The 27,981-nt window shown below is 38.4% G+C and overlaps 1 protein-coding gene across 2 annotated transcripts in view; it reads right to left on the bottom strand.

Annotated features, from left to right (window-relative positions):
* MACROD2 (mono-ADP ribosylhydrolase 2) overlaps positions 1-27,981 on the bottom strand; it is a 1,806,074-nt gene that overhangs the window by 69,448 nt on the left and 1,708,645 nt on the right. For both annotated transcript variants that reach the window (XM_075596064.1, XM_075596063.1), the window contains exons 12-13: positions 23,787-23,864; positions 16,168-16,239 (exon numbers count right to left, since the gene is read on the bottom strand). In XM_075596064.1, the coding sequence (XP_075452179.1) occupies positions 16,168-16,239; positions 23,787-23,864 (150 nt within the window). The remainder of the gene's footprint in view (positions 1-16,167; positions 16,240-23,786; positions 23,865-27,981) is intronic.

Here is a 27,981-nt window from a genome sequence, read left to right as displayed (position 1 = left end):
TTGTTAAAATGCTGAAATAACAGGTGGGCATCTAGATAACATGTGTTTCTACATTCTCTCCCAAGCATTTTATGCCGACAAGCAAACATGCTGTTTTTAGTCGCACTACAGGGCTCTGCATAGCCCATTTGCTTGTTTAGTGAAGCCATATAGCTCTCTGGTATGTTATGTTGCCTTGTAAGTGATGGAGGTTCAGCAAATGCAGAAGACTGAGACGGCAATAACTCTTATTTAATCGCCAAATAAACAATATCACGCACTCCCATGGAAACAGGTTAAAACGCAAAAAGAAATATGTAATAAGAGGAACAAAATGCTGTGATTGATTAAAAAAATCAATTCAAAAGCTCTTCAGCAAGTCCACTTGGGTGGTTAAAATATTTCTCTTGCCAGAACTGTAAAAAATAACATACCACAAGCCATTGTGGAAATAAACACATTTTTCACCTAATTTAAGACATATTCTTGCCCTTTCCAACAGTGTTTTATATATTTTTTAAAAACGATGCTTCAATCAGGAGATATAAGCATTTGAAATAATGAATGTCCGGTAGGTTAAAATGGAGCTCTCCCCAGAATACAGTGCAGTCTAAGGCCCCGCTCACACAGGCTGCTACGCAACGTGCCCGCGCTTACGTGTGTGCGCACGTTCGGCACTCTTGTAGGTTTGACAATGGGAGTTGTCAAACAAGAAACGACTCCTGGCGGCGAAGTACAGCATTGACACTGCTGCACTTGAAGGAGACAACTGATGTTGTAATTTCAAGTGGCAGCCGCGTCACGTGTATTTCACCAGCAAATTATATTACACACACACACTTTGTTTCTTTTTTTAAAATTAAATGGATGACGTAAGTCCCGCCTCCAAGTCGCGTCATTCAGCCTGCTGGCTATGAGCACACATCGCCCAGCAGGCAGAGGCGCGGACGCATCGTAGTGTAGTAGGCTGTCTGAGCTCAGCCTAAAGGTTAGTATGGTAGCCTCAGATGCTAGAAATTATGAAAATCATGATTGTTAATGCTACAAAAAAATTAAAGGGAAAAAAAAAGCAGGATATAATCATGGGGCAAGAGACCTAACATTATACGAGTTAAACTCATACAGCCTTCTGGGGGGAGGGGGGTTACAGAATTAAAGAGTTTATGGGGCTTTATCCTTTTAACATATACTTTATTGCAGATTCTCTGGATTCTGTGGTCTTAGTACAGAGCATAATCAATTGGGGTTGGTGAACATTTTAAAAAATATATCTTTCTCTTATCCCTTTTACACACTATTAATTCAATTAATTATTCATGGATATAACAAAGACAAAGTTGAAATGGCAATCATGTGCAGGAAGTAGATTTACTTAAAAAAAATCTGAAGTCTTGCAAGTATGAGTAATAACTTAAGCAGACAAATATGGATTCCGTCTTTTAAATGGGAAAACCTTATTATCAGGATCCACTGTCGCAGTCGTCCTCCATTGGCAAAGACTTGTCAAAGCTCATTTACATATCACCCACAACCCAGATGGCCGAAAACCAGGAAGTATTTTCACTTCGCCCTTTACCAAAATGGAGGATATAATTAGCAGCCATTTATTCCCAGCCAGTGCCCGAACTAGGTGTCTGATCCTTGTGCTACTGGACCCTGGCTGTTTTTCTGCTTTACTCTTTGCCTGCGCTGTAACCCTGTCTGGGCCTGGATTCTGTTTGCCTCTCTCCTGCCCTGACCTTGGAACTTTGACCCGGCTACGATGCTGCAGCATGCCTTGACCTTGGAACCATGAACCCCGACTACACTGCAGCAAAGTTCCTTGATCTTGGTACTGTGACCGACTACGCTGCTCCCTGTTCCGACTTCAGCCTCTGACCTGAAGATTTCTCTCAATCAGGATTTTGTCCCAAGACCGGTGGTCTGTTCCTATATCCTGCCTAAGCACTGTGGGTTGGCCTATTGGTTGGAGACGAGCACCGTTACACTTATTCCTTCAATAAATTAGATTCTGCTGGAACAATGTAACCATTTGGTTGCCCCAAGACTATCACTACATCACAGGGTATGGCATTCTAGGGGCCCCATGATGTAGTGGCTATGTCAAGCCCAAGGAAAACTTTTTTCAGTTTAGGTCATATCCTGTGTTCCCATGGAGCACAGGACGTGGTCTATGGTGAAGTGGAATGGAAGAGGAGGGACTCATTGTCCATTACCGGGTTAAGGGCGGTAAGCCCCTCTGGCACTCAAAGGGTTCTAAGAATTGAAGAATCTTTCATTTGAAGTGGTAAATGAAACATTTCAAAGTAATTTGTAAATATACGGTACACCCATAAATGCATGTCTCTATTTGTTCACTAGGACTATAATGATGGAATATATGCAAGGAAATTAGAAATTATTTTTAAGTATAATTAAACAAATAAATGGTGTACACTTTGGGAGTGATACAATATGGACCTATATTGATGTGAAACTAAAATACTTAATAGAAAGAGACGTATGTTCAGAGGAATTTCATCCATTATATGAGGAATGGCACACACTTGGCCAAAAAAGGAGTAGGTGAGAACCCTCAATATCCATTCCCTCTCACCTCCACAAAGTATGAATCCTTAAATTCATATGGATGAGGAACAGCATTGAGAGTTATTTATTTCTTTGCATGTGCCATCAGATGATCAAATATCCATTCTTTCTAAAGCCAGGAATCACTAACCTCCGTTAAGGGGTATTGGAGCTTGATTCTGCATTAGCTGCTGTTGACTTGAATGGGAGGTAAAGCAGGATAGAGCTCTGATACTACATATCAGAGAGCAAAGTGAATCTCCCCTTACGGGTCTAGTTTTCTTTCCAGCACAATCCCACGTCTAGTTTTATTTGAAAAGGCATTTTCTTAAAACAGACTCAAAAGCCATTAATTCTGTATGGTCATATTTTAGAAGGGCTTTTAGGAGTCAGTATGTGGACTGATCCATCTGCATGTAAATGTTGAAAAATTCAATTAGAGGAGCAAACCAAGCAATATCCTACTGTACACGTGTGTGTTTTTAAATAAATCAGTTCAGCAGTATTAGATAATACCTTTTTTTTCCATTCAACTCTTAATGCCATTTTTATTTAGTTTTAATATACTAAGGATCCTTTAATTTCTATACCAGGTTTCAGCACACTTCCCCAGCAGTGCAAGATCTTTGTAACAGTTTCCTGTTTGTGATAATTTGTTGCCAATGTTCCCAGCAGTTTGAGCTGTAAACTGTAACAATAAATAATGTCACCTTAGTAATATAAGAATATATTGTAGCTGCTGAGTTACACTGACTGAAGGATTGATTTGAAACTGAAAGGCAGCAATTTAATGAACCCTCGGAAGCAAAAATTGCTGATTGATCAGGGGAGAACAAATCAATTGGCAGCTTAGGTAATTAGTTTTCAATAAAGGTAAAAAAAATGCATATATAAAAACAAAATAATTTTTATGGTGCGTTGGATAACCTCTTTAAAGCAGCATTTCATTAAAAATCCTGTGTGTGTTTTTTTTAAATCAGTTGTGTAGTATTAGAGAATACTTACTGCATTTTTTTCACTCCTTATGCCCGTTGTAATGATTTTTTTCATGTACAGTATTAAGCTTCCGTGGCTTGCTATAACATCAATTTAGGAAGCTACACCACTGCCATGTTGCCCTGATCGTCACCGATCGATCACAGGAGTATGAATCGATCGGCAGCTTAGATAATGGTATTGCCATAAAGGTAAGGAACTGCTGCATTTATTTAAAAAAATCGGGCAAAAGGAAATGCCCATTTAAATGGAATTTAACCCCACCGCAACTATTATGCATTCTTTTTCTGTTGAAACTGTACAAAGGTTTTAAATACTTTTTTTGTTAGACCTCCTTTTCTTTAATACTGTACTATGTTACCATATTTGTAAAAAAAAATTAAACCTGGGTACTCCCAACTTTTGTGAGTTATGTGAACCGAGAGTTCTCTCTATGTATGTCCACACTAGAATGATACATTTTGTAATGTAATGCCCTTTGGGTAAAAATGTGTGTTAGCAGCAACATATTTGGCCTGTGAACCATCAATATCAAAGTTATTGGTTAGCCTATGTGTATGCCAGGTATATATAATGTTTTTAAGGATATGCATATAAGTTCCTCGTAAAATATTTATTATACAAAAAGATTATGATGCAAGAGTACAACAATTTGTACTCTTTTACCAAAGCCTAAAATCCTCATAAAACATGGCGTTTGTTTGTTCACCTACTCTGATCAGTTAAGAAGGTGATTGATAACCAACGTGTATTGTATAAATGAGTGTGCTAAAAAATTTTTTTAATTAGAACTTAAAACTACTGGTAAGTAGCAAAGAAACTAAAATTGGAGCATTTATTGTACATGCACATACATATTGGTAGTATTTAAAAAAAATTCAATTTAAAGTAAAATACAGGTAATATATAGTGCACTGGAAAGTACAAAACTTGAAATTAAATAAATTCTCAAATATTTTATCAAACATTTCTTCTTTTTCTAGTATATTAACTCATTAATTTATGACTGCCTCTAAATTGTAACCGATGACCAATCCATTTGGGAACCTCTCAACTGTGAGCATGTTCCCCAGTAAAAGTTGTACAGCGCCTTGATTTCTACTCATGTTTGACATACAGTACAACCTTCTGAAAATGAAAGGCAAAAAGTGCTGATAAAGAAGATTTTCCAAATATAGAGAGACGTAAGAGCTGTTCTAAGCATCCTGTCATATGTAATAAATCTCAGATCTACTGTACAATATATCAGGAGCATGAGAAATAAAATGTTTCATCATCCAAGGTAACAAAAAGCCTGTCAGACCCTATAAAGGCAGATAATCCAATTTGTCGTGTTTCTAGACTAATTGTGTTAAGAAGTTTGAATGTTGGTTAGTCTGCAAATATGGGATTGATTTTAGAATCAGGGATAGGTCGGAATGCAGAAGAAGGTAAAGTCTGTAACAGCAGAGTGAGGAACCATATGGTTGCAAAGACAGAGTATGAGTGCAACCAGGAAGTATATACTGTACCAGTGTACAGTATGGACAGGGAGTCAACCAGATGGGGTTAGCCAGTCAGATACAATATTAAGTATATTATGCTTAACTAGAGATGGGTGAATTTTTTGCCAAAGTAAGAATCCACTGCGTTTCTTCGCAAGAAGAGAAAGGGAGAGAGAACAGCAATTTACTCGAGTCTCAAGTAACTTACATACTGTACACTCCACCACAAAAAAGAACACACCTAAAATACCTAGGAAATATGCTAATATAATTCATTTGAATACACACTTTACATATCTAAAGTAGCATGCATCTCAGGTATGTTCCTTTTGTGCACAGATGTCTCTCCACATGTTGTATAAAGGTGTGTTTGGGAAGGTCTACAAACCTTGTAGGTGGAATTGCTTTTCCATGGTTCTTTAATAACAAAAAATGTACACAAACATTTGTGGGTTTGGGGAAGAAATAGAACAAATTGTGTCAATTTGCAGACCAAGCTGATACAATTGCCCATCTTTAAGCTTAACTGGTCTTATGTTTACTGGGACCTCCCTGGTGGCAGGCTATATAGCTCCACCCTTATACATGGCAATGCACTTAATTCTGCCATGCATATATATTGGCAAATAGTATTCTACCCCAGAAATGATGACCCGTACTTATTGGAAGACAAACAGATAAGTATGAAACGATATACAGTACTTTGTCATTTGGATGTTGCATTCGGGCTTATTGTAGTAACCAGTACAGGCCAAACTAAAACATACTATAGACGGAGAATGGTAAAGCATTCTTGATGGTATTGTTCATTCTGACACATCTACTCTAAAAATAGATTCATATAGTCATTTTTTTTCATCTGCAGATTACCCTATGCATGGCTTTGTTAGTATAAAGCAATAATAAAATTTAAAAAAATAAATAAAACAATAACATTCTCATCCTTGGAAAAGTCTGGGCACAAAGCCAGTAACCTTGATGGGTTCCATTTGTACCCAAAATATACTATAAACAATTCAGTTGTTCTAACTTTCCTACAAATCAGTTTCCTTAAATTTGTTTTTCTCACTTTCCAAAACTAACATTACAAAATAGAGTCGTCTGGGGGAAACAATGGATACTGAATTACATAAATCCCATTTACAAATCCAAAATGGATTCTAACAAACAGAATGGGCTCACAGAAATCCATCTTCAATTCACTGGGTTAGGTTAAAATAGGATGAGCACAGTGAAATATAGCTATAAAAATTTTTTTTAAATGGTATCAAAAGTAATTAAAAAGCAAGCACAACATAAGTGTTTTTATGCTTCCCTTCTCCATGTTGAAATAAACAGTACGTTTTATAAACCTCTTCCTACTGTATATATCCACTATTATTATAGAAATTGAAACGTATGGGTGCTTCTGTGCTATTTATGATCAAAAATATTTGGCAGAACAACATTTAAAACCTGAGAGTACAGTAGGAATGCACCAACAGAGATGAAGAATGACTGAGCAGAAAATTATCATAAAAGCTACAGTTAATAACAATATCGTGTGTTGTAAAAATGACAGCTGAGCAGAGATAGGATTAAAAAACAGCCAACCAGTTTGGAGGATAATATCTACTACTGCTGAGGTAGGTGATTGTTCAGATGGTTTGCATTGCATCATTACTGTTTTTCACTCACTGACAATTTTGGTTTCTTTACCGACTTCTATAGAATATTGTGTTCATAAGTACAACATTGCTAAATACGTTATTAAATAAACAGTTTCAATGCTTTACTTTCTACCCCAGGAGGGTCACTATAGGATATAGATATAGGATATACTATAGGATAAAGAGGGACTATCTTAGTACTATCTTAATACCTATCAAATGATTAATTTAATAAATTAATTGTGCTATGCATTTATGCTTATGTATTGCGAGGGTGATGAGGTTAAAAAAAAAAAATAAAAAAAAAAATTATCCATAGCAAATATTGTTGTGTAGTTAAGTTGTAAGGAAGACTGATTTAATTTGCTCATCATAACACAAAGCAGGAGCTGTAGTCTACATCCGGCATCATGAATATGCAAAGTTAGGCAAGTTGTTTTATGCAAATGTTGAGTCAAAAGGTGACTGTGCGAACTACTCTATAGATAGACAATCTATGTAGCCCTCATGGCAAAACGAATGCTTTTAAGAACTGACGGTTTTAAAATGTAGCAGAGAATGCAAAGTAATTTTGTAAACAAATATAAAATACTATTTGGTATATAAACCTTATATATTTATTCCCAAATTACTGTTTTAGCTTTGGTTAACATTCTTTTTTTTTTTTTTTTTTTTTAAGTTTACAAGCTGATATTTTGGCTTGAAAATAGCAGTTTTTACGAGTATTTAAAAAAAATGATGGCATTTGTTTTTTGTTAATTAAGTTGAATGAGATATTTGTTGACCTAAATGGTACGATATCTTAATAGATACAGTAAATAAAATATGAGAAAGGTGTAGTGTTGAAATCATTTCACAAACCATGGATTAAAAGAGGAAGTTCAGGAGTCAGAGGCTAAAAAGGAAATGTTTTGATATATGCTTTTAACGGTTTAGATGTTCATTTCTGTTTCTGTGCCTTCAAAAGGCATTATTCTGTGATCTGTGTGATTGATAGTGCTGTATCTTGCAGCTCAGATGTTTCAAAAGTTAGAATGCCTATCTTTATATGCTAAGGGGTTGTTAATAACAGTGAATCACAAGCTCATTCATGTGTTCTCGAAGAGGAAGCTTCAGGCACATACCTAAAAGCAGTCTTTTCAATACACATTTGTCTGTGAAAAACACACTCTAGAGAAGATCATCTGAAAGTTTTACAGTATATAAACCTACTGCATAGTTATCCTCTTTGGGCCAGCAACAATACCCTACAGGTCGTAGGAAGGCTTTGTACTGTATTGCAAAACAATGAGATACAGGTAAACAAATAAATAAAAATTAAGTGAAAATTAAAATGTTTACAGTGATAGACAATACTCCCGTTTTGTATCATACCAATTGTAAAGAGAGCCTTTAAATAACAATAAAACAGTTTAAAATGTATTCTAATGCGAAAACCCCAGTCTACACATGTTCAACAGAATAATGTCACTGCACCGGTATGTGTAATTTCTTTAACATTAAGTGCCACCTTCCCATATCATGAACAATTGATATAAAAATGCCATTGCAGTGTAATGTTTTTAGAAGTGATGTTTTTTGTTTCACTGAAATAAAACATACTAAAAAAAGAAATAGCCCCAACCAATGACAGTAGCTCAAAAATGGAAATATCTGTCATCCCATAAACCCCTGGTGACATCCCAGGGAACTCTATACTGTTTTTATGGAACAGAATAATAATACATAATAATATTAAGCAGCATCCCTCTGAGCTAGTGATATGAGGTCATGAAATGCATTGAGTGCATAACAATTCGCAGCCACGAAAGATTTAAGATGTTGAAGTAATAAATCTTTCTGATTTCAACTTGATGAAAGCTGTGTTTCTTTATGAGTAAGAATTAGGATATTTCTAACATATCTGTATAGGTTTGAAACTTTTTTTAGTAATACCCAAAAGGGAAGAAAAATAGAAAGGATGTTATTGCAGGATAGCAGCAGACTAAAATGTTCAGTATATACAGAAGTCTCATAACTCAAGGATGGTACTCCATCTTTCCGCAAGATAAGAAAAAAGAGAATACAATTAATGTACATTTACAAGCAGGGCTTCTGTCATAGGTCAGGACCTACAGACATGCTCTGGCGAGGACTGAAATGGTACTGCATATGGCAGTAGTTATTCATTTACATACAAAACATTAGAAAATTATGGTCGTTTTATATACATTTTGTCAGTGAGTAAAACCTGCAAAAATAACTAGAAAAAGTCTGATCCAAAACACTGATATCCACCAACTTGATCACAAATTGTCATGATTCCCTCCCACAGTACTCCTCGTAGACCTTTCCGATCAAGGGCGGGATTTGCAAAGCCGACTCATCAAGAAACTACTACGCCTCAATGGAATAAAAAATTCGCAAACAATGCCCTACCCCCAGCAGGAAGAACCTCAACCAGAGAGGTTTAATAGGACCTTATTGAATATGATGTGCACCTTAAATACTCAAGGGAAGGAACAATTGAGTCCGCATGTGCATCACCTGGTACATGCATATAATTGCACTCAGAATGACTCTAAAAGCTACTCACCATACTATTTGTAGTTTGGACGGGAAGCCAGATTACCCATTGACTTGTGTTTTGGAGTGGCAGAAGATAGCACATCCCTGAGCACTTACATGCATTATGTTCAGAAGGTCAAGGAACAGTTGTAAGAGCCCTCCTGACTCTACGGCCACTATGGCTGCCGGAATGAGCAATCGCGGGAATAAAGGCTGTTATGACAAAAAAGTGCACGGGCAAGTGCATGACAGTGCTCATCCGAAATCTGAGCATCCCTGGTAAATAAAAAATAGTGAATCGCAGCAAACCAGAGCCATATATGGTAGTAGAAAAACTAAAGGGGCTACAGGTATATTGAGTAAAGCCTGAAAGTGGAAATGCATCAAAGAAGAATCTGCATAGGAATCATCTCTTGCCAATAGGTCAGTTGGTGCAATGCCCTGAAAAAGAAGATATATTGCAGGGATAGCTATTTGACCTAGGCAAAGTGATCAGTTAAACAGAGGACAGGGTCCTGATGAGGGTGAAGGATACAGAGGAGGAAGCATGTTAGGGCACCTTTCGGATATTATGGAGCATGAAGAGCATAATCCTACATTTTAGTAGGGGGAGCATGTAACCCCCTGTGTGATGCAATCAACACTTGCACTGCCCCCTGGCAGGTTCTTCTCCAATGTGCTATGGACATGTGAATATTAATGGATATGATAACAGTCAATGATAAATGCTGTGGAAGAGATGGGACTAAGAAGGAGAGGAACCATTAAAGAGGGAGCGGCAATGATAGAGAGGAGATCTGCATGAGCCACGAATTTTGTCAAGTGCATATGATGAGAGGACCTGCAGATGCAAGTTAGGATGTGACAGGGAATTCAAGCTCTGTCAGAGGGGACCCTCAACGGCTATAAGGTACAGCGGTACCGAAGCACCTCTTTGACAAAGGCCTGAGGGCTGAAACGCGTCAGAGGATCCATCAGCTGTACACTTCTGTTCAATAAAGTTTTTTAGTCACCACCACTGTTACCCTCGCTTCTTCGGCTGTGCTCCGTTCCAGCCTCCTATGGGAGGAGTTCCTACTTTGCAAAGTACAGGCCTGCAACACATTAGTACACAACGAGCTCCCATGGTGTGCTGGCACCATCACAAAGCCAACATACCCAGGATTGGGGGCTCATTTACTATTGACACTGATGTACACCCGTGCAGCGTTATTGTTGAATGTAATGTTTTATGACTGTGCATGTTATGTGTAGGGGATCCTCTGTTGAGAATCACCGGGTATAGAGGTTGACCCAGGGCGCACATAAAGCCGTTGTATCACCCATACACTGTGTCCTTATTCCCCGCCATCTAACCATAGACAATGTGTGACACCTTAAGTGTCATTAGGGACTCATGTCCCCACCTCAGCTATAGCCATACATCTGAGGGATAAAAGATGGGGGGGTTACATAAGTATATTGTTGAAAACTCCTTTTGAGGAAGTTTACAGTCCTTCCCCAAGATTGACATATTACAGTTTTACGTTCTTGTTCTTTAACAGTCGGTGAGTAGGGGTTACTTAAGTATAACAATATTTTCAATATAGTATGTATATTTTTATTTGCTTAGCACCAACAATGTACACAGCTCTTTACATGATAGACATGGGAAATACTGTATAACAAAGTAAATCCAACAAACATAGTAAACACACAATAGTAAAATGAATCCCTATCCTGGGGAGTTTACAAGCTAAGTGGTATAGCAAATGTATACTGTACTGTAGTAATATTATGGACATTGTTAAACAGTTATCTGCAATGTGGAATGTGGTTCATCTTAGTATTTGATATTGGTATTTTCTAAATAAAATATTTCATAGTATATTTGTTTTAAATAACCACAGTACTTATACGTGGTATCAATTTATAAGAAAAAGTAATATTATCCATCTAAAATTTCCTATGACATCTGCAATGTGATGTAAAGCAGAATGAACCTTCTGCTCTGCATTTAAAATCCCGTCAAAGGTATTTGAAGCTTTCATCTCTGTGTATCTAAATTTACATGCATATCTTATTATAGTCATACCCCCTACTATGAGAATGTACTACTGCATATTTAGCTCTTATCTGTTTATTCAAACTGGAAACTGCTGTCATCCTATCAAGCAAGGCTCTCCAACTGGTTTTCCAAAGGGGCCAGACCAGAAAAAATAGATGTAGAAGGGCCACAAAAATACTGTAAAGCTATTTTGGATACATTTAAAGGCTTACAGATGATTATAGTTAAACATTTTGTAAGCATTTACAACATCTGTACCATAAACATTATATATACATTACTTTAGCTTCAGTATCTGCGTTAATAAAGGCACTAGGCTGCCTAAGCAATTAAAATAAAATTAGCAGAAGCAGACGGTTAACGAAATGGGACCTCTGGCTGCGGCCGATTGGTGCGACCAAAGTGCCGCCACCGGCCTGCTGTCACTACAACTCACTGCCGGGCAGGTCACCGCTGTACAATTTGCTGCTCCTAAAATGAACTTCGGCTGCCCGCCGCTCCAAGTCCCGTGACAGCTGCCCCGACGGAGCATGCAGCTGCCTGCCGCTCTTAGTCCGGTGCCCGCCGCTCCTAGTCCCATTACTGTAGCTCTGACGGCGCGTGCAGCCATCCACCGCTCTATCTTTTATTGACTCGCAGAGTGGCGACCTGCCCGGTGGTGAGTTGTAGTGGCAGCAAACCGCAGGCGGCGCTTAGATCACGGCCGCGACCAAAGGTCCTACACTGGACAGTCAAGGGACCTCTTGGACGCCCTTCATGGGCCAGATGTAGCCCACTGACGTCAAGTTGAAAAATACTGCTACTGTATTTAGCTCTATTGAGTGGGTTGTTAAGCCTGTAAAACTATTTCAGATTCTGCTTTGAAGTGACTGAGATGGATTATTTCCATTTTTGTGTCCTTCACATACTGGCACCAGTATAATTAACACCGTCAATGCCACTGTATGGTTGCTTATGACAATGAACATAATTTGTATAAATATCAAGTAAATGTATTTGATTAAGACACAATATGCCGAATTATATTTGAATGAATATAAAAATGAAAGCTTGCAGACATTGCTATTATCTCTTTCCAATTTTGAACGAAAACAAAATCCCTCAGATGTAGTGGATCGGAGAGCATGGAGAATGTTTAGATTACAAAGAAAAGAATATTTATTTAAAAAGGCTTTTTTAATATTAGTATTCTTGGCTACACAATGACCTACCACAACTTACAGAAATAAATATACTGCCATTTTCTTCAGGTCTGTCATGCACAGTCAGTATGACCTGTTAAAAAATCATGGTGCACAACCAGTGATCACATTGTTGCATTTGATTTATGTTATTTGAGATCCCATATGATTTTATCACTATCAATCTAGCAAATTAGAGGACAAATCACAATGTGGGGATCAGCAAAGCACCATCTGTACTGCACCAGTTCCATGTCCTAGATTTGTTCTCAAAAACATTCAGATATTACATTTGCTTTCTTTATACACCATGGCAATAATTAAGAAAGATATTTTATGGGTACTGCAAATCATGTGTTTAAACACTTATTCAATTATTTTAAACCTAGATTAAAGCAGTACTGTATTTCATTCAAAATCTGAAATCTTTTGTTTTGAATAAATCAGTTGTTTAGTATTAGATAATACAACCCCAATCAGCCCCCGGTCCCACTACCTACCCTGTAACAAGGATTTATCACTATTTGAGTGAAACTGCCACTAAATCCAGAAGTGTGCTGGTTAATTGGACACGTTTAGATTCTTTAAGTCAGAAGGGACAGAGACATCGTATCAGAATTATAAGGAATGTAACAAAAATTGCAAAAGGGCAATTAAATTAGCAAAATGGATAATGAAAAAAGGATTGCAATAGAAAGTAAGGTCAACCCTAAAAAGTTCTTTAAGTACCTTAATAGCAAAAAAATTAGAAAAGAAAATATAGGACCCTTTCAGTGTGAGATGGGTAGGCATATTATTGGAGATAAGGAAAAAGCAGAGGTATTAAACAAATTCTTTGCCTCTGTGTTTACCAGGGAAGAATCAAGTTCAATAGTAACGCCACAGGAGGAAGCCACAACCTCCATATTAATGACCAATTGGTTAACTGAGGAAGAAGTTCATAAGCGACTTGAAAAAATTAATGTAAATAAGGCACCTGGCCCCGATGGCATACATCCAAGAGTTCTCAAGGAGTTAAGCTCAGTAATAGCAAAACCATTATATTTAATATTCAAGGACTCCATTTCCACAGGCTCAGTACCACAAGATTGGCGTAAAGCAGATGTGGTGCCTATATTTAAAAAGGGAGCTAGATCACACCCGGGGAATTACAGACCTGTAAGCCTGACTTTAATAGTAGGGAAACTACTTGAAGGTTTAATACGGGATAATATTCAGGAATACCTAATGGAAAACAAAATTATTAGTAATTGCCAAACTAACCTTATTTGTTTCTTTGAGGAGGTAAGTAGGAATTTAGACCAGGGTAATGCAGTTGATGTGGTCTACTTAGATTTTGCAAAGGCTTTTGATACAGTTTCACACAAGAGGTTGGTGTGCAAAATAAAGAAAATTGGACTCAGTAATAATATATGCACCTGGATTGAAAACTGGTTAAAGGACAGACAACAGAGGGTTGTCATAAATGGAACTTTTTCAGGTTGGGCTAAAGTCGGGAGTGGAGTACCTCAAGGATCGGTACTGGGACCCCTGCTTTTTAACTTGTTTATTAATGACCTTGAGGTTGGGATCGAGAGCAAAGTCTCCATCTTTGCTGATGATACTAAATTGTGTAAGGTAATAGAATCAGAGCAGGATGTAATTTCTCTTCAGAAGGACTTGGAGAGACTGGAAACGTGGGCAGGTAAATGGCAGATGAGGTTTAATACAGATAAATGTAAGGTTATGCATTTGGGATGCAAGAATAAAAAGGCGACTTACAAATTAAATGGAGATATATTGGGGGAATCCTTGATGGAGAAGGATTTAGGAGTGCTTGTAGACAGCAGGCTTAGCAATAGTGCCCAATGTCATGCAGTAGCTGCAAAGGCAAACAAGATCTTATATGGCATCAAACGGGCAATGGATGGAAGGGAAGTAAACATAATTATGCCCCTTTACAAAGCATTAGTAAGACCACACCTTGAATATGGAGTACAATTTTGGGCACCAATCCTACGAAAAGACATTATGGAACTAGAGAGAGTGCAGAGAAGAGCCACCAAATTAATAAAGGGGATGGACATTCTAATTTATGAGGAGAGGCTAGCTAAATTAGATTTATTTACATTAGAAAAGAGGCGTCTAAGAGGGGATATGATAACTATATACAAATATATTCAGGGACAATACAAGGAGCTTTCAAAAGAATTATTCATCCCACGGGCAGTACAAAGGACTCGGGGCCATCCCTTAAGGTTGGAGGAAAGGAAATTTCACCAGCAACAAAGGAAAGGGTTCTTTACAGTAAGGGCAGTTAAAATGTGGAATTCATTACCCATGGAGACTGTGATGGCAGATACAATAGATTTGTTCAAAAAAAGGTTGGACATATTTTTAGATGGGAAAGGTATACAGGGATATACCAAATAAGTATACATGGGAAGGATGTTGATCCAGGGATTAATCTGATTGCCAATTCTTGGAGTCAGGAAGGAATTAATTTTTTCCCTTAATGGGGTTTTTTGTTTGCCTTCCTCTGAATCAATAAGTAAGTATAGATATAGAATAAAGTATCTGTTGTCTAAATTTAGCATAAGTTGAACTTGATGGACGTACGTCTTTTTTCAACCTCATCTACTATGTAACTATGTAACAGGCAATCAACCAGACTCCACCTGGCTGATTAGGACTTTTAGAAAAAGCCTGATCTGAGAAACAGGAAAGAGATTCCTTAGCTCACAAGGGAGCGGTCATATGGAAAAGGGCTGTGTTCAGGGAGCAAGACAAAAGGAGACTAGACCTCTATGCCTGGACCCTCAAGCAGACACCTACCTGGACACCACTGACCGGAAGGGCCATCTGCGTTAAGGTACCGCTGAGACCTTGGGGTGATAAGTGGGTAGGGGGCTTTTCCCCCCCAGCCTTGCTGAGAGGGACTGGGGAAGTAAGTTAGCCCTTACTCAGGGATAGGTGTTTATTGCTTTATGTATATTTTTGTTTGCTGTATGGTTTAAAGGAGCAGGCAATAAAGCCTTATTTTACCTTAAAAACAGTCTCCATTGCATACCTCTGCACAAATCTCTTACACACCCTTTATGCCTTTTTAATGATTTTGAATGTAATAAGCTTCCTCGAGTTGCTATATACAGCTATAGGAAGCCACACCACTTCCTCTTTTGAAATAAGTGGCCATATTGCATGTCCTGGGAAGCAGGATCTTCACCAATCGATCACAAGGGAAAGGATCAATCGGCAGCTTAGATAATTGCTTTTCCGTAAATCTAATGAACTGCTCCAATTATTAAAAAAATCAAATTAATAAAAAACAACAACAAAACAGGTAAGAGGCAATGCTGCTTTAAATTGCACTCCCTGGTTTATAACAAACTCAGTCACAGAAAGCTAAAATGACAAGAAATCCAACAATACTTAAAGGATCTCACACTACTGCAACATTCTCTCTTTTGGTATGCACATAGATTTAGCATAATGTTTATCTTCAATGAATGGAGTTATTAGCGCCTACTTGTTATCAAGGAGTAACTAATAAACTAATCTGTGGAGTCATTAATGGCATAACATCTGAAATTAATTAAAAAGAAGAGAATGAAAACAAGGTTTTTTGTTAAGCGTTCCTAACCTTATCAACACTTCCAACAAAGGGAAACTGTGTTTTAAAGACTACTGACAAAGAATTGCTTACATTTTAATTACATTGAAACTAAATTTGGTACCTGTGATTGTATCCTTGGGTAATCCTGTTCCGTCTTCTGATGTACTGGAAGGAAAACCAGGTTTCTCTTCATCTGTACAACAAAGTAATATAATAATTATGTGAATAAATACAAGTTTGTATGCAATGTTAAATAAATAGTGACTTGTTAAAAGCTCTTTACCATTTAGCCATAGACCTGATAAACATTACAGGGCCGGAAGCAAAAGCCAACGGTGCTTAACAGTCTGGCAGATTCTAAGTTAATTGGTAAAGATAGGTAACAAGATAATTATTGATCATTTTAACCTGGCTTAATTCTTACATGTTTAATTTAAATAGTAGTTCGTTTTCTGCATTGATAGTTTCTGGGGTCTATTCATCAAGGACACACGTCCCCATTTTTCAGGTATCCTGAGGTTTAGAGAGGCCTTTTCTGCGCCTTCAATGTATCACATTGTGTTTCACGTGTTGTGTCTTTGTATGTGTCAGCTTTCAATGTGGAGGATTTGTATGGTGGGATGGAAGTAGTTACATGACAGCAATTTTTTTAGATTTGATTTGATATCTAATCCTGGAGTTCTACCAATCAGCATTGAGAGAACCTGATTACCACATTGTTCCTGTGTCTAGATGCACTTTTCAATACATCTCCCTCCGTGGCCTCTTATCCCATATGCTTCAAAACTACTTACTAATTCCGATGTACAGTATTGGAATGAAATCTTCTCCAGCACAGGGAAGTGGTCTTTTAACATACAGTAGGCCTATGAGTTTGTTTTAGCTGCGGTTTTAGATTTCTTTAAACTAGACTTTAAAGGGACTCCAGCTAGTAGCAACCATTGCCCAAGCCAATTAAAGTGCAGAAATTGTAGTCACAGCAGCATTTATGTTTATAAGTCAATTATATAAAACTATATGTGTGTGTGTGTGTGTCTCCATGTCTCTCTTTATACAGGTATCTACCTATCTAATTTACAATGGAACCTATTTTTTTGTCCCATGAAGTCCATTTATTACGTTTAACAAAGTACAAACTTATGTATTATTATCAACACAGAGTACAACACAGATATATTGGGCCTTTCAGGACAAGAAAGGTTTGCAGGATTTCATATAAATATAAATGATGACATGAAAACATGCTAAAATGACCTTTATATAGAAATATAACTCCAAGTATTTACTAATTCCACTTGCACTAACTGTTAATATTTATACTATGTGTATGAAAATCTGTTTACTATAGAATATGTATGAAGCATATAGCCTAACAAATCATGCAAGACCTCTTGAATCAAATGGTTCAAACTCGCCTCCCCTTTTTCATCCTTAGATAAGATATATATACATATATAAATATAAATATATAAAAGAAACAATATAGTAGCGCTATAACGTACTCCCAAAATGTGTGCATTAAAGGTAGACTATGGGATATATACCCAATTAAATCTAGCAATGAGCAAATAAAAGCCACATACAGTAAAAATGTGCTCAAATGAGGTAAAATAAGCCTAACAAATACCACCTCTTCTATCTCCAGAACTGTGGCACGGCCATGGGCACGAGGTTTGCGCCCAGCTATACGAACCTCTTTATGGGGTTCGTGGAGGAGCAATACCTCTGGACCAACGAGCGGCTGGGCGCGGGCCTCGTGTTCTATGACCGCTACATTGACGACTTGCTCATCATTTGGGATGGGGACGGGGACATCCTCAAACAGACACTAGTTTGTCTAAATGACAATAACTTAGGACTGAGGTTTACACACCAAATTAGCAAAGATCAGACTGTTTTTTTGGGCCTTGCACTCAGTGTGGATGACAACTCTATCATCCAGACCAAGGACCATTTTAAATAAGTGGCAGTGAATGGTTACATTCACGCCACAAGCATCCATCACCCCAAATGGCTCCAAAATATCCCTCTTAGTCAATTCAACCGACTGAGACGGAACTGTTCGTCTGATTTAGTTTTTGACGATCAAAACAACTTATTAGTAATTTTGTCCAAAAGGGGTACAACTCTGATCTGGTTCTAAAGTCCTATCATAAAGTTAGATCCATTGATAGAACAGCATTGTTGGATAAATAAAAGCAGAAGCATAATCTGAGTGGTGTTTCTGGTGGTCATCAGGAGATACCCAAGACCAATCAGGATCAGTTTACCAAATTCATCACTAGGTACAGTAGCCAATCCAAGAAAGTAGTCCAAATTCTCAACTCACATTGGAAGGTCCTCACTTGTGATCCCCATTTGAGGAATCTGGTTACTCAATCTGCTCAAGTAGTCTTTTGAAAAGGAAAGAATATTAAAAACACACTGGCAATGAGCAGATTGAGGAAACTGGACAACACTGGGCCTGTTCACATCCAGTCCAAGGGCAATTTCAAATGTGGTAGGACGATATGTCTGATGTGCAGACACATTGTATTGGGAGATTCATTCACCTCCCATACCAATGGTTTAGCACATAGGATTAATAGCCACATCCATTGTCTCACCACATACGTAGTGTATGCATTGTCTTGTCCCTGCCAACTTCAATACATAGGGCGCACCAAGCGACCCCTCAATGTTCGGTTTTTAGAACATCGTAGAGCGATTGTGAAAGGATTGCTTACACATAGTGTCCCAAGACATTTTGCACAAGTTCATGCCAAAGATCCAGCAGGACTTAGGATAATAGGACTAGAAACTATTAACATGTCCATATTGGGAGGTGATCGTTTAAAAGCACTTTGTGTACGTGAGTCATCTGGATATACACTCTAGGCACATTGGCTCCTACAGGCCTCACTAGACACTAGTATTTTGGTCTAGTGCAACATTGCATCTGGTCTGTCCAACCAATTAGTTCTCTTTTCTCTCACGGTCTTCAGGTATATGGTCTTTTTCTCCACACACAAATATATGTTGATATGATGATCATTGTCTTCACATGGCACAGTTAGCCTTTACACACTCTGAGCTTTTCGTCACTGTTTTCTCAAGCTATTCAGTATAAGCTAGATATTTTTAATTTTTACCTACATTGTTCAAGTATGTTAATCACAATTAATTGTATTGTATATCATTATCATTTATTTTATTTGTAAATCTCGAAGTTGATTTGATTCATTAGCAAAAAAAATCTTTGGAGTGCTTCAATGGGATTTAAAAATGACATGACTTTACAGTATATCTTTGTAACACTTTGATTATTCAGTCACTGAGGAACTTAGGTTGGTATTTCCACATATCTCTATGCCTTTGAATCACTCTTTAGCCTTTGCACTAGTTTTTATGTGTTAATGGTTGTTTGTTTGCAATTTAGCACTACAAGCTATAGCCACTCCCCCCTCATTCTGATTTATTGATGTAGCATGCGCCTGTGGCACTTGTTGTCATGTTGCTTAGCAACATCGTCTATTTAGGGGAGTTCCTGAGCTGTGTGTCCATCCTCTGATGAAATTACTTCCGGTGACGAAACAGGTCAGGACGCTACGTTGCGGTGGTGACGTCACTCCGGTCCGCATTTACGCTACCATTTGGAGTATTGAACGACAGCAGCTGGTGTTTGCAGATGGTACACGGGCACTTCAACCAACGGGAGTAGGCAGGGAGCTTCCCAGAAAAACACCACTGGAGTCTGGTGGGTGAGGAGTCACTAAGGACAGTGTTCAGCATCCTCACGGTTGAGTTCCCAGGGGTTTCCCCCCCCCCTCCCCCTTGCATCATGATACTGGTACCGCACTGCATTTCGTTAGCCACAGAACGGTATCATGTATTCGTTTTTGATATATATATATATATATATATACATACACACACACACACACACGCACACACACACAAACACACAAACACACACACACGTCCAACAAGAAAGTCACTGAACTGTTTCTGTTGTTGTAGCTATAGGGGAAGGCCTCTCTGTTCTCCTGGATCAGCACCCTTGTGTGCTATGGCACTCTCTGTGTCCAGGTATCGAGGTCTTGTCCTCTTGTCTTGCTGTCAGCATACAGTCCTTTTGTGTGCATCAAGATATCATATTTTCCTCAGGTCAGCCCAGTTGTGGGTTAAGGAAATCTCTGCTGTCCTCTTTCTCGTTATGTCAGCCAAATGTGAGCTACGGAATCTCTCTCCTGTGTCTCACATGGGGCTTTTTACAGAGCTCTCATTAGTACAGGTGGAGACTAGTTAATTGAGTGGCTGCAATTAACTATCTCTCTGCTGGATTCTCAGAGCTCTGAGGCTGCTTTATTTAAACAGGGAAAAGTCCTCGTTACAGTACCCATACATTTGCTATTGCTTTTTTGGTGTCTGGAGTTGGTTGAATTACACTGGTATTGAGACCATTAAATAAAACAGTTGTTCATACTGAAGGATTTTAGTTGTTTTTTAATACTCCTTTCTATAATGCTAAGACTTATTAGAAGAATGAAAGTGTGTAGATCTACACTGTACTGTACAATTTACACACAGATTTTAGGTAAAAGCACAAATTGTTAAAAAGCTAAAATAAGGTGAAATATGTACTGTATATACAATTAGTAACTAGTTAACTTTTAAAATACTATACTTTCCGTCATGCACTGATGTGAAGTGCATTGCTTGAACAAAATCTTTGTTCACAATGTTAGCAAATATTTCATAGCAAAAATTATATGTTCTATATATTTACTCATAAATCTCTAATAAGGTTTACAAGGTCAGAATATAATCTATCTCACTAACCGGATAGTTTATTTACTACCATAGATTATTCTCATGTGTTTTTTTTTAATATATATATTTATAGACTGTGCAATACAGTATGTGTAATATCAGTATCTTAAAGGGGGTCGCACTTTGAGATACCCAAACACTGGTATGCAGCTATGGTGTTCAAAAATCACAGATAGGCATGTTATATGAATCGCATGGCTTTGTGAAAACTATATCTGGGCATATAACTGTGATATCTCAGTTGTAATTGGATATGTTGTGTTATAAAGCTGGCATACACATGCAAAAAAATGAAAGCTTTAATGGTGCATGTTTTAGTAAATACCAGGAACATTAACAGCCCCTTCTTAAGGACTGTACAGTATATATGACAAGTCAAGTTCGATTGGTTATGCTCTTTTGACAATACAATATCCCTTGTTATACATTTCTGTGTCAGCACATTGGAGCAGCTCTATGCATTAAGGCACTAAGAATACGGTTAATGCAGAATACGCAAGTGTAGTGTGTAATCATTCTCTTCAGTATTTGTTACTGCATTATATAATTATTAGGGGATGAGTGGCAAACACGATAGCACTGCTTGCTTAGGGATTTCATGTAATGCTTAACAGTTTTCTGAAGCTATAATAAGGATAACTGTTTTCCTGGAGAATGAAAGAGATGAAAGAAACAGGATGTGTTTTTCAAAGCTAATCCTGTGAAAGTGTGATGTTGCTTTAGTTTCAGAAATGTCTAGCACAAAGTGTTACTTAGTCTGTTTTAGTGCCATTTGCATAAATTATTAGCAGTCCATTTTTAGTCAGAGATGTTCATTTAAATATCAAAGTGTAACTATGGAGCATACCAATGTGCATGAATCTGTTTGTGTTACTGTAGTTTCTAAGATATATTTCATTTGAACGTAATTATTACTCTTGGCGAAGGAAGATATTCTAACTGCTATTGTTGAAGCATTCTAGAAAACATTAATCACAATACAAAGTAGTTAATGTTGATAGGGATATCAAATTACAGTATTTGAGTTTAGCCCTAAAAAAGCCAACTTAATTTAGATAATTTATAATGCTTGATTAATTATTGGCAGACATACACTAGTTAAATATGTTGTTCTGATTTTGGGCATATCAGATTTAAAGCCCAAACTGTTTCAGGAACTAATACATGATATTCTCTTTCCGGTCAGTCCAATTAGGAGACTCCAATTGTGATGATGCCTAAAGAATGGGAGATTGCTGAAGGCTTTGATCTATCTGCTTACTTAATAACTGGTGTTGCTCTTGTACAAATGGCCATGTCGTACGAGTGTATATAATTATTAACATAATTATTATAGGTATTTTTTTTTTCACGTGTGTACATTTTATCTTTAAATTGCAATTTTCCAAGAAGTCCATCACCTAGAGCAGGAGTGCCCAACTCCAGTCCTAAAGGGCCACCAACAGGTCAGGTTTTAAGGATATCGCTGCTTCAGCAGAGGTGGCTCAATCATTGGGTCAGTTGTTGACTGAGCCACTGATTAACCCACCTGTCCTGAAGAAGGGATATCCTTAAAACCTGGCATGTTGGTGGCCCTTGAGGACTGGAGTTGGCTACCCCTGGCCTAGAGCCTCAATATAACACCAAATGTCCATAACTGTATTCCTTAATAAAACAAAAACCATGGTAACTTGCTAATTATCCCCCAAAGAGGTTCTTGGAAGATCTCACAACAGCTGCCATCAGGAGAAAGCAACCATGACAGGAAGAAGCCCGGCTAACCATTAATATCGAGGCCCAGCTTCCTTCTGTTGAGTTCCCCTCCCAGATTCCCCATGAAGCCCACTTGCACGCTCAACAACTCCACTGTGGCCCAGATCTTTGCTCATTTGTTGGGCAGCAACCATAAGATATCTCATCTTATCTGAAGTCCTATTATTGCAATAAGTTTGAGAGATGTGACTTTAAAGAGGAGTTAACACTGCCTTTATTTTTAATTCACCTGAACTTCTCCCAATTACCAGAGTTTGCCATGATCCATCTCTGTGATATGTACAAGGACAAGTTTAATAGAGGACAAGTCCTCATTTTGAAAGTTGTATTTATGCCATTACATACTCTGTAAACACACATAGGAGCTACTGCCATTATTACAAATGTATATAGTGTCTGCAGACACAACTGCATTCATGAAGCTGCAAGAATATTTTAATTGGTTACAGTTCCATTTTTGGGTAAACAAATATGTTCCTAATACATTTAACTGCTCATGTAAATGTACATGTGTATGTTAAAAAGCTACGATGTATTCAATTTTACAAGTTTGTACAAGTAGAATGTAATTCTTATAACCTAGTGCACTATGTCTATGGTACAAATACAATCACTTACTGTATATTAAAATACTATGTACTAGAGAGTATACAAAGTATATGCCTATGTGGTCTCAATGATGAGAGTTTATATCAATCTGCCTTCATGGATGTCATGTTTTCTTCAATTAAGGATTTAGGGGGTTATTCATTAAAGTAAGATACAGTAAGTGCCAATCAGGCATTACAACTGTCTTGAATGGGAGGTTTCGTACAGTAGTACCTGATCAGCACTTTTGAACTTTAATGAATATTCCCTCAGTGTAATAATGATAAAGAACACTGATGAGCACGTTCATATGTCTCAGACAATTCCACAAACCTGCTTTACCCCATATTCACACAGTGTACAGTGCTCCAACTGTAGCTAGGCAATGACATACAAGTTAGCACTCACAGTGCATAATATTTTGCTTCTATCCACTTTAACAAGGATAAAGTAACTAAGAATGTAGTGCTAGAGCATTAACTTTGGTGAAGAAGTATAAACCCAGACTGAAACTTTCGCCGGATACACTATTTTCGTCCACACATTTGCTAATGCCAGAGAAACTGCTTCAAAGAATTTGTTACCAACCTGTTTCACTGCTCAGCCCCTTCAAGTCTACAGCACTGTTCGTGTCATCTGTAACATTATCATCTGTAACATTATCATCTATAAAAAAAACACAAACAAAGACTGTCATTATAGATAGATATGTTTACAGTAAGTATCACTTGATACATTTTTTTTTAAAGATAAATGTACGTTTAATATCAGAATAGCACATTACATAGAAATCTTGTATAACCCAGGTCCCCCTCTGGGCTCCCCGTATGCTCCGCTTACCTCCGCTTCGGTCGGGGAGATGGTGGCACGGTTGGGAGGCTGCTGGAGCAAGAAGGGGGTATGGAGAGGAGACCTGCAGGGCGCCGCCATGTTCTTAAGCTTGCGCATGCGCAGTGCGAGATCACGCATGCGCAGAACGGTGCGGGAGTCATTACACAGACAGGTCCACAAGGGAACTACAAGCCCCATGATGCACAGGGGTAGCCGAACATGTGAGCTACAACAGCCAAAAGGGCTGCAGCCTTCCCCTGACAGAAGAAGATACATTTGGCGCGCTTGCAACACGCTAGTCAGTCAGAGCTGGGACACCAGAGGGTAAGGGTGTAGGTGCAGGGAGTCAGCAGGCCCATGCACTAGGCCAGAGGCCCCCTTTAGGCCCCAGCTAGGCCCAGACTCACCATAGTTTGTGGTTGCTTCAGGGAAGGCCCCTTACATAGGGACGCTTCCCCAATTACTGTCTAGTGTCAGGGACACAGTGAAGATGCCATAAAGTGATTTCCCTGTGAAAGACTGCAAGGTGATATTATCCACGTCGAAATTCACCCTACATGGGAGCGGACGCCATTGTGGATGACCACGTTGGATCAGACAGATCCTCTGTGTTAATCTGCATCACCTGGGTGCTGGAGTTCCCGGGCAGGTACCTAACTAACTTCACGGGATAGCGCTATCTCCTACACTTTGGGTTTGCCTTGACATTGGGAAAAGGGACATCAGGGTATTGGTGCCTGGTAGCTAATGTGCTTTAGGGACACTCACTGGTGGTATCAGGTTGGGGCCTATATTACTGTGTGGTACAGGCAGTCATTTTTTTTTTTTAAACCTCCATTTTGACGCCGGTAAGGTCCTTGCGCAGCAAAATGGAGGTTTTAAATTCGGGAGCCATGCTCAGACCGCGTTATATGCGGATTCGCGTTCTAGCGGATCGCGTTATAAAGATGTTGAGCTGTACTTGAGTGTGTGCATTATTTGTATTGTTCCTGTAATGGGCTTATCCCACCCCGTTGGGATCCCTTGCAGGTGAAGGCGCTGTCACCAGACAAATCAGGTACACCCAAGGCTCCCAGCGGCGGAAGTTCAGGCCTCCTGTGAGGCAGAGGTAACGCACCACACACACCGTAGCCGCCATATCTCCCATAGGGTGGGGGCAAGTGTGCTTCACTTGTTTTTATTCTATTGGTAAAACATCGGAATACAGTGTGATTCAGTCTATTAAGATGTTAGTTTTAGCTAATGAGCATGCATAGTAAGGCCGGCAATGTTGTGTACTCTAAAACAAACAAAACGCATCATGTTTTGTTTGTACTTAGTAGGCCTGTGGGGGTTATTCCTTCAAATTAAACTGTGAACTGTGCTGAGAGACAATCATTTAATCATTTTGAGTAACCATATGAAGTGTGGGGAAAGTAAAACATAATGTTCATAATGAAATATTTTCAGTGGACTGATCTCTGCACCTTTCTCTTTTTTTTATGCTTGCTACACAAGTTAGTATGGTAATATGCTTGTCTTGTTTATTATATAGAATAAGCTATGTACAGTATGTACAGACTATATTGGTTAGAAGATACCCCCTTTACATATAGCGAGAGGGAACTTGGTAACAATGGAGTCATAGACACAATCATGTCATGTGATATCCAAACCAGATAAAAACGTAAACTCTGAGAAAGGGAATATTTACCTAATTTACCTCTCTGCCCTTAAAAGGTCAGTGTTCTGTCAGGTGAGAAATCAGAAGCCCCTCTGTAAGGAGAAGTTTGTGTTGATCTCTTACTAAATAAAATACAATTTTTATGTCTCGACATCTCCAGAAGTCTTTTCTGATGCCTTTCTGCCCTACCCAGACTATGGTACTACCAGCCTGCCTAGTGTCTGCACAGCAGTGCTCCTAAACAGTTGCCCAGTAGCATTAGCCCAATGGCTGCTATCTACATAATGTTCTACAATTTGGCTACAATTACTGCCCAACATGGATCTGGGCAAAAAAGAAAAGATCGGCATAGTGTTGTTTTTTTTTTTTTTTTTTAATGTCGACTGGATTCATTTTTGCCAACTTTCCCAGCATGGAACATCACCTGAAGTCAGTGGTGTAAAACAGAGTCCCCACCCTCTAGAGACCAGCTAGAGGAGAAAGAGGAGGGTGTCATCCACCCCTACTTATGTCAGCAGGTGCATGTGCAGGTACGCAAATGAGCAGACAACACCTTAGCCAGCTACACCCAAGAAGCCTTGCTCTCCTTCCCAGGGGGAGCAGGTAGTGCAGTAGAACTCAGAATTTAATGCTGTGGGGGAGACAAGAGAAAAGGAGACGGATACAACAGCTGGTGAGGCGGTTGCTGTCACCATGGCTACCACAGAACTGGAGCTGATAATGTCTTTTGCCCCAAAAGAGTGGGGAGCACTAGAAGAAACCAGATCCCTGCTGCATTTATCAAAGAGAAGTTCCTTGTCAGACTCAGAGTAAGCCTGAGCATCTCTGCCACTACCACCTTGCAAGTTAGTGCCCCTGTCAGGTGGGAACACAGGAGCCTCGTTGTAAGTACAGTAGTTGTTTTAATTGCTGTCACTGATTGAAAGTCCCATATTTCAAGCAGTCTTTCCTGACACCACCCCGCTTTACACACACTTTGGCTCTGCCAGCCTGCCAAGTATAGACATGTCAGCACTCCTACATGGATGCTCTGTACCGGTAGCCTAGTGGCTACTCCCCGCACCCCACACTACGTAAAGATAGAAGGAAAAATAATTAAAAATAAGATGTTTCAAAGGGCAAACAAACTGGGAGAACATCTAACGGTAGACATTAATTTCCTCTCTAATTCATATTTCCCCCTTCTGCTCTTTTTCAGATTGAAACTATTTATCAAGTCACTGCTGCACATAAAGCAGGCGGGGGGGCTACTTTCACAGGCAGTGTTTTTGAGGCATCAGAGGGAATCACTATCCATAAGACAATCATACTTCTGTTATCTTCATTCTTGTGACAGAAGTGATCATCACAATATGTGCTCCAACCAGCACAGGGCTTTATTCTAGACTCGTAATCTTAGGTTCAGTAGTGCAACATGCTGCTTCAGTAATCATAGAGCAGTCCTTTGTGCCTCAATTCAGAACTCTGACATAGATCTATTAAACTAAGAGCATGAGACTGTTTGAATAGATACAGCATGGAACAAAAAGGGAAATTTATTCCCAGAAACCAAGAAGAGACTGATAATATTAAACATATGTTTCCACATACCACTGAGATCTCATCTTCTCTTAACTCCTATGTCATTGTAACTTTTCTAGAGATTCAGCTTCTAAATGTTCTGAATACATCTTTTTTATAACAAAATGTTGTCTACTTTTATGAGAAACTTGTTGTGTGTATTATGAATGTTTACATTTGCTAATGTCACTATTAACATGCAGACAGATGTTCATGCGATGTAGCAAATCACAAACAAGTAGTTGATCATTCCTCCGGTGATCCAGCAGGTGGAGCAGAAGCATTTTCTAAATCTAGCATTGTAATTGAGGATTTTTGTAAAGCATATTATTATAAAACATTTTAATAGATTTCAGCTATTCCCTTTTTAACAATGTACTGTAAGGACTGAATAAATGGATACTCTATTATTATTAGGCCCTGATCAGCAGTTTACATGTTAAATATATTACAAATTATTATATCCCACATTAAAAATAACATCCCTTTTGCACAATTTGAAAGACTACTCATTATACAGAAGTCTGTGCAGCTAAATTAATAGGATTTTGATATTTTTAATTCAACACCAAAGTAATCTACATCAGATTAGACCCATTTTTTATTATATATTTTTTTGCTTTAACATGTGATTCTTGTCATTATTCTAACCATCAAGCAGTTGGTTGTTATAATATTATAGCAATAGACAGTGACCTTGCTCAAACATGTATCGTATATAGAGGGAGG

This window comes from Ascaphus truei, chromosome 4 (assembly GCF_040206685.1).
Source record: "Ascaphus truei isolate aAscTru1 chromosome 4, aAscTru1.hap1, whole genome shotgun sequence".
In the NCBI taxonomy this organism is placed as follows: domain Eukaryota; kingdom Metazoa; phylum Chordata; class Amphibia; order Anura; family Ascaphidae; genus Ascaphus; species Ascaphus truei.
This window is presented reverse-complemented; position numbering and strand designations above follow the sequence as displayed.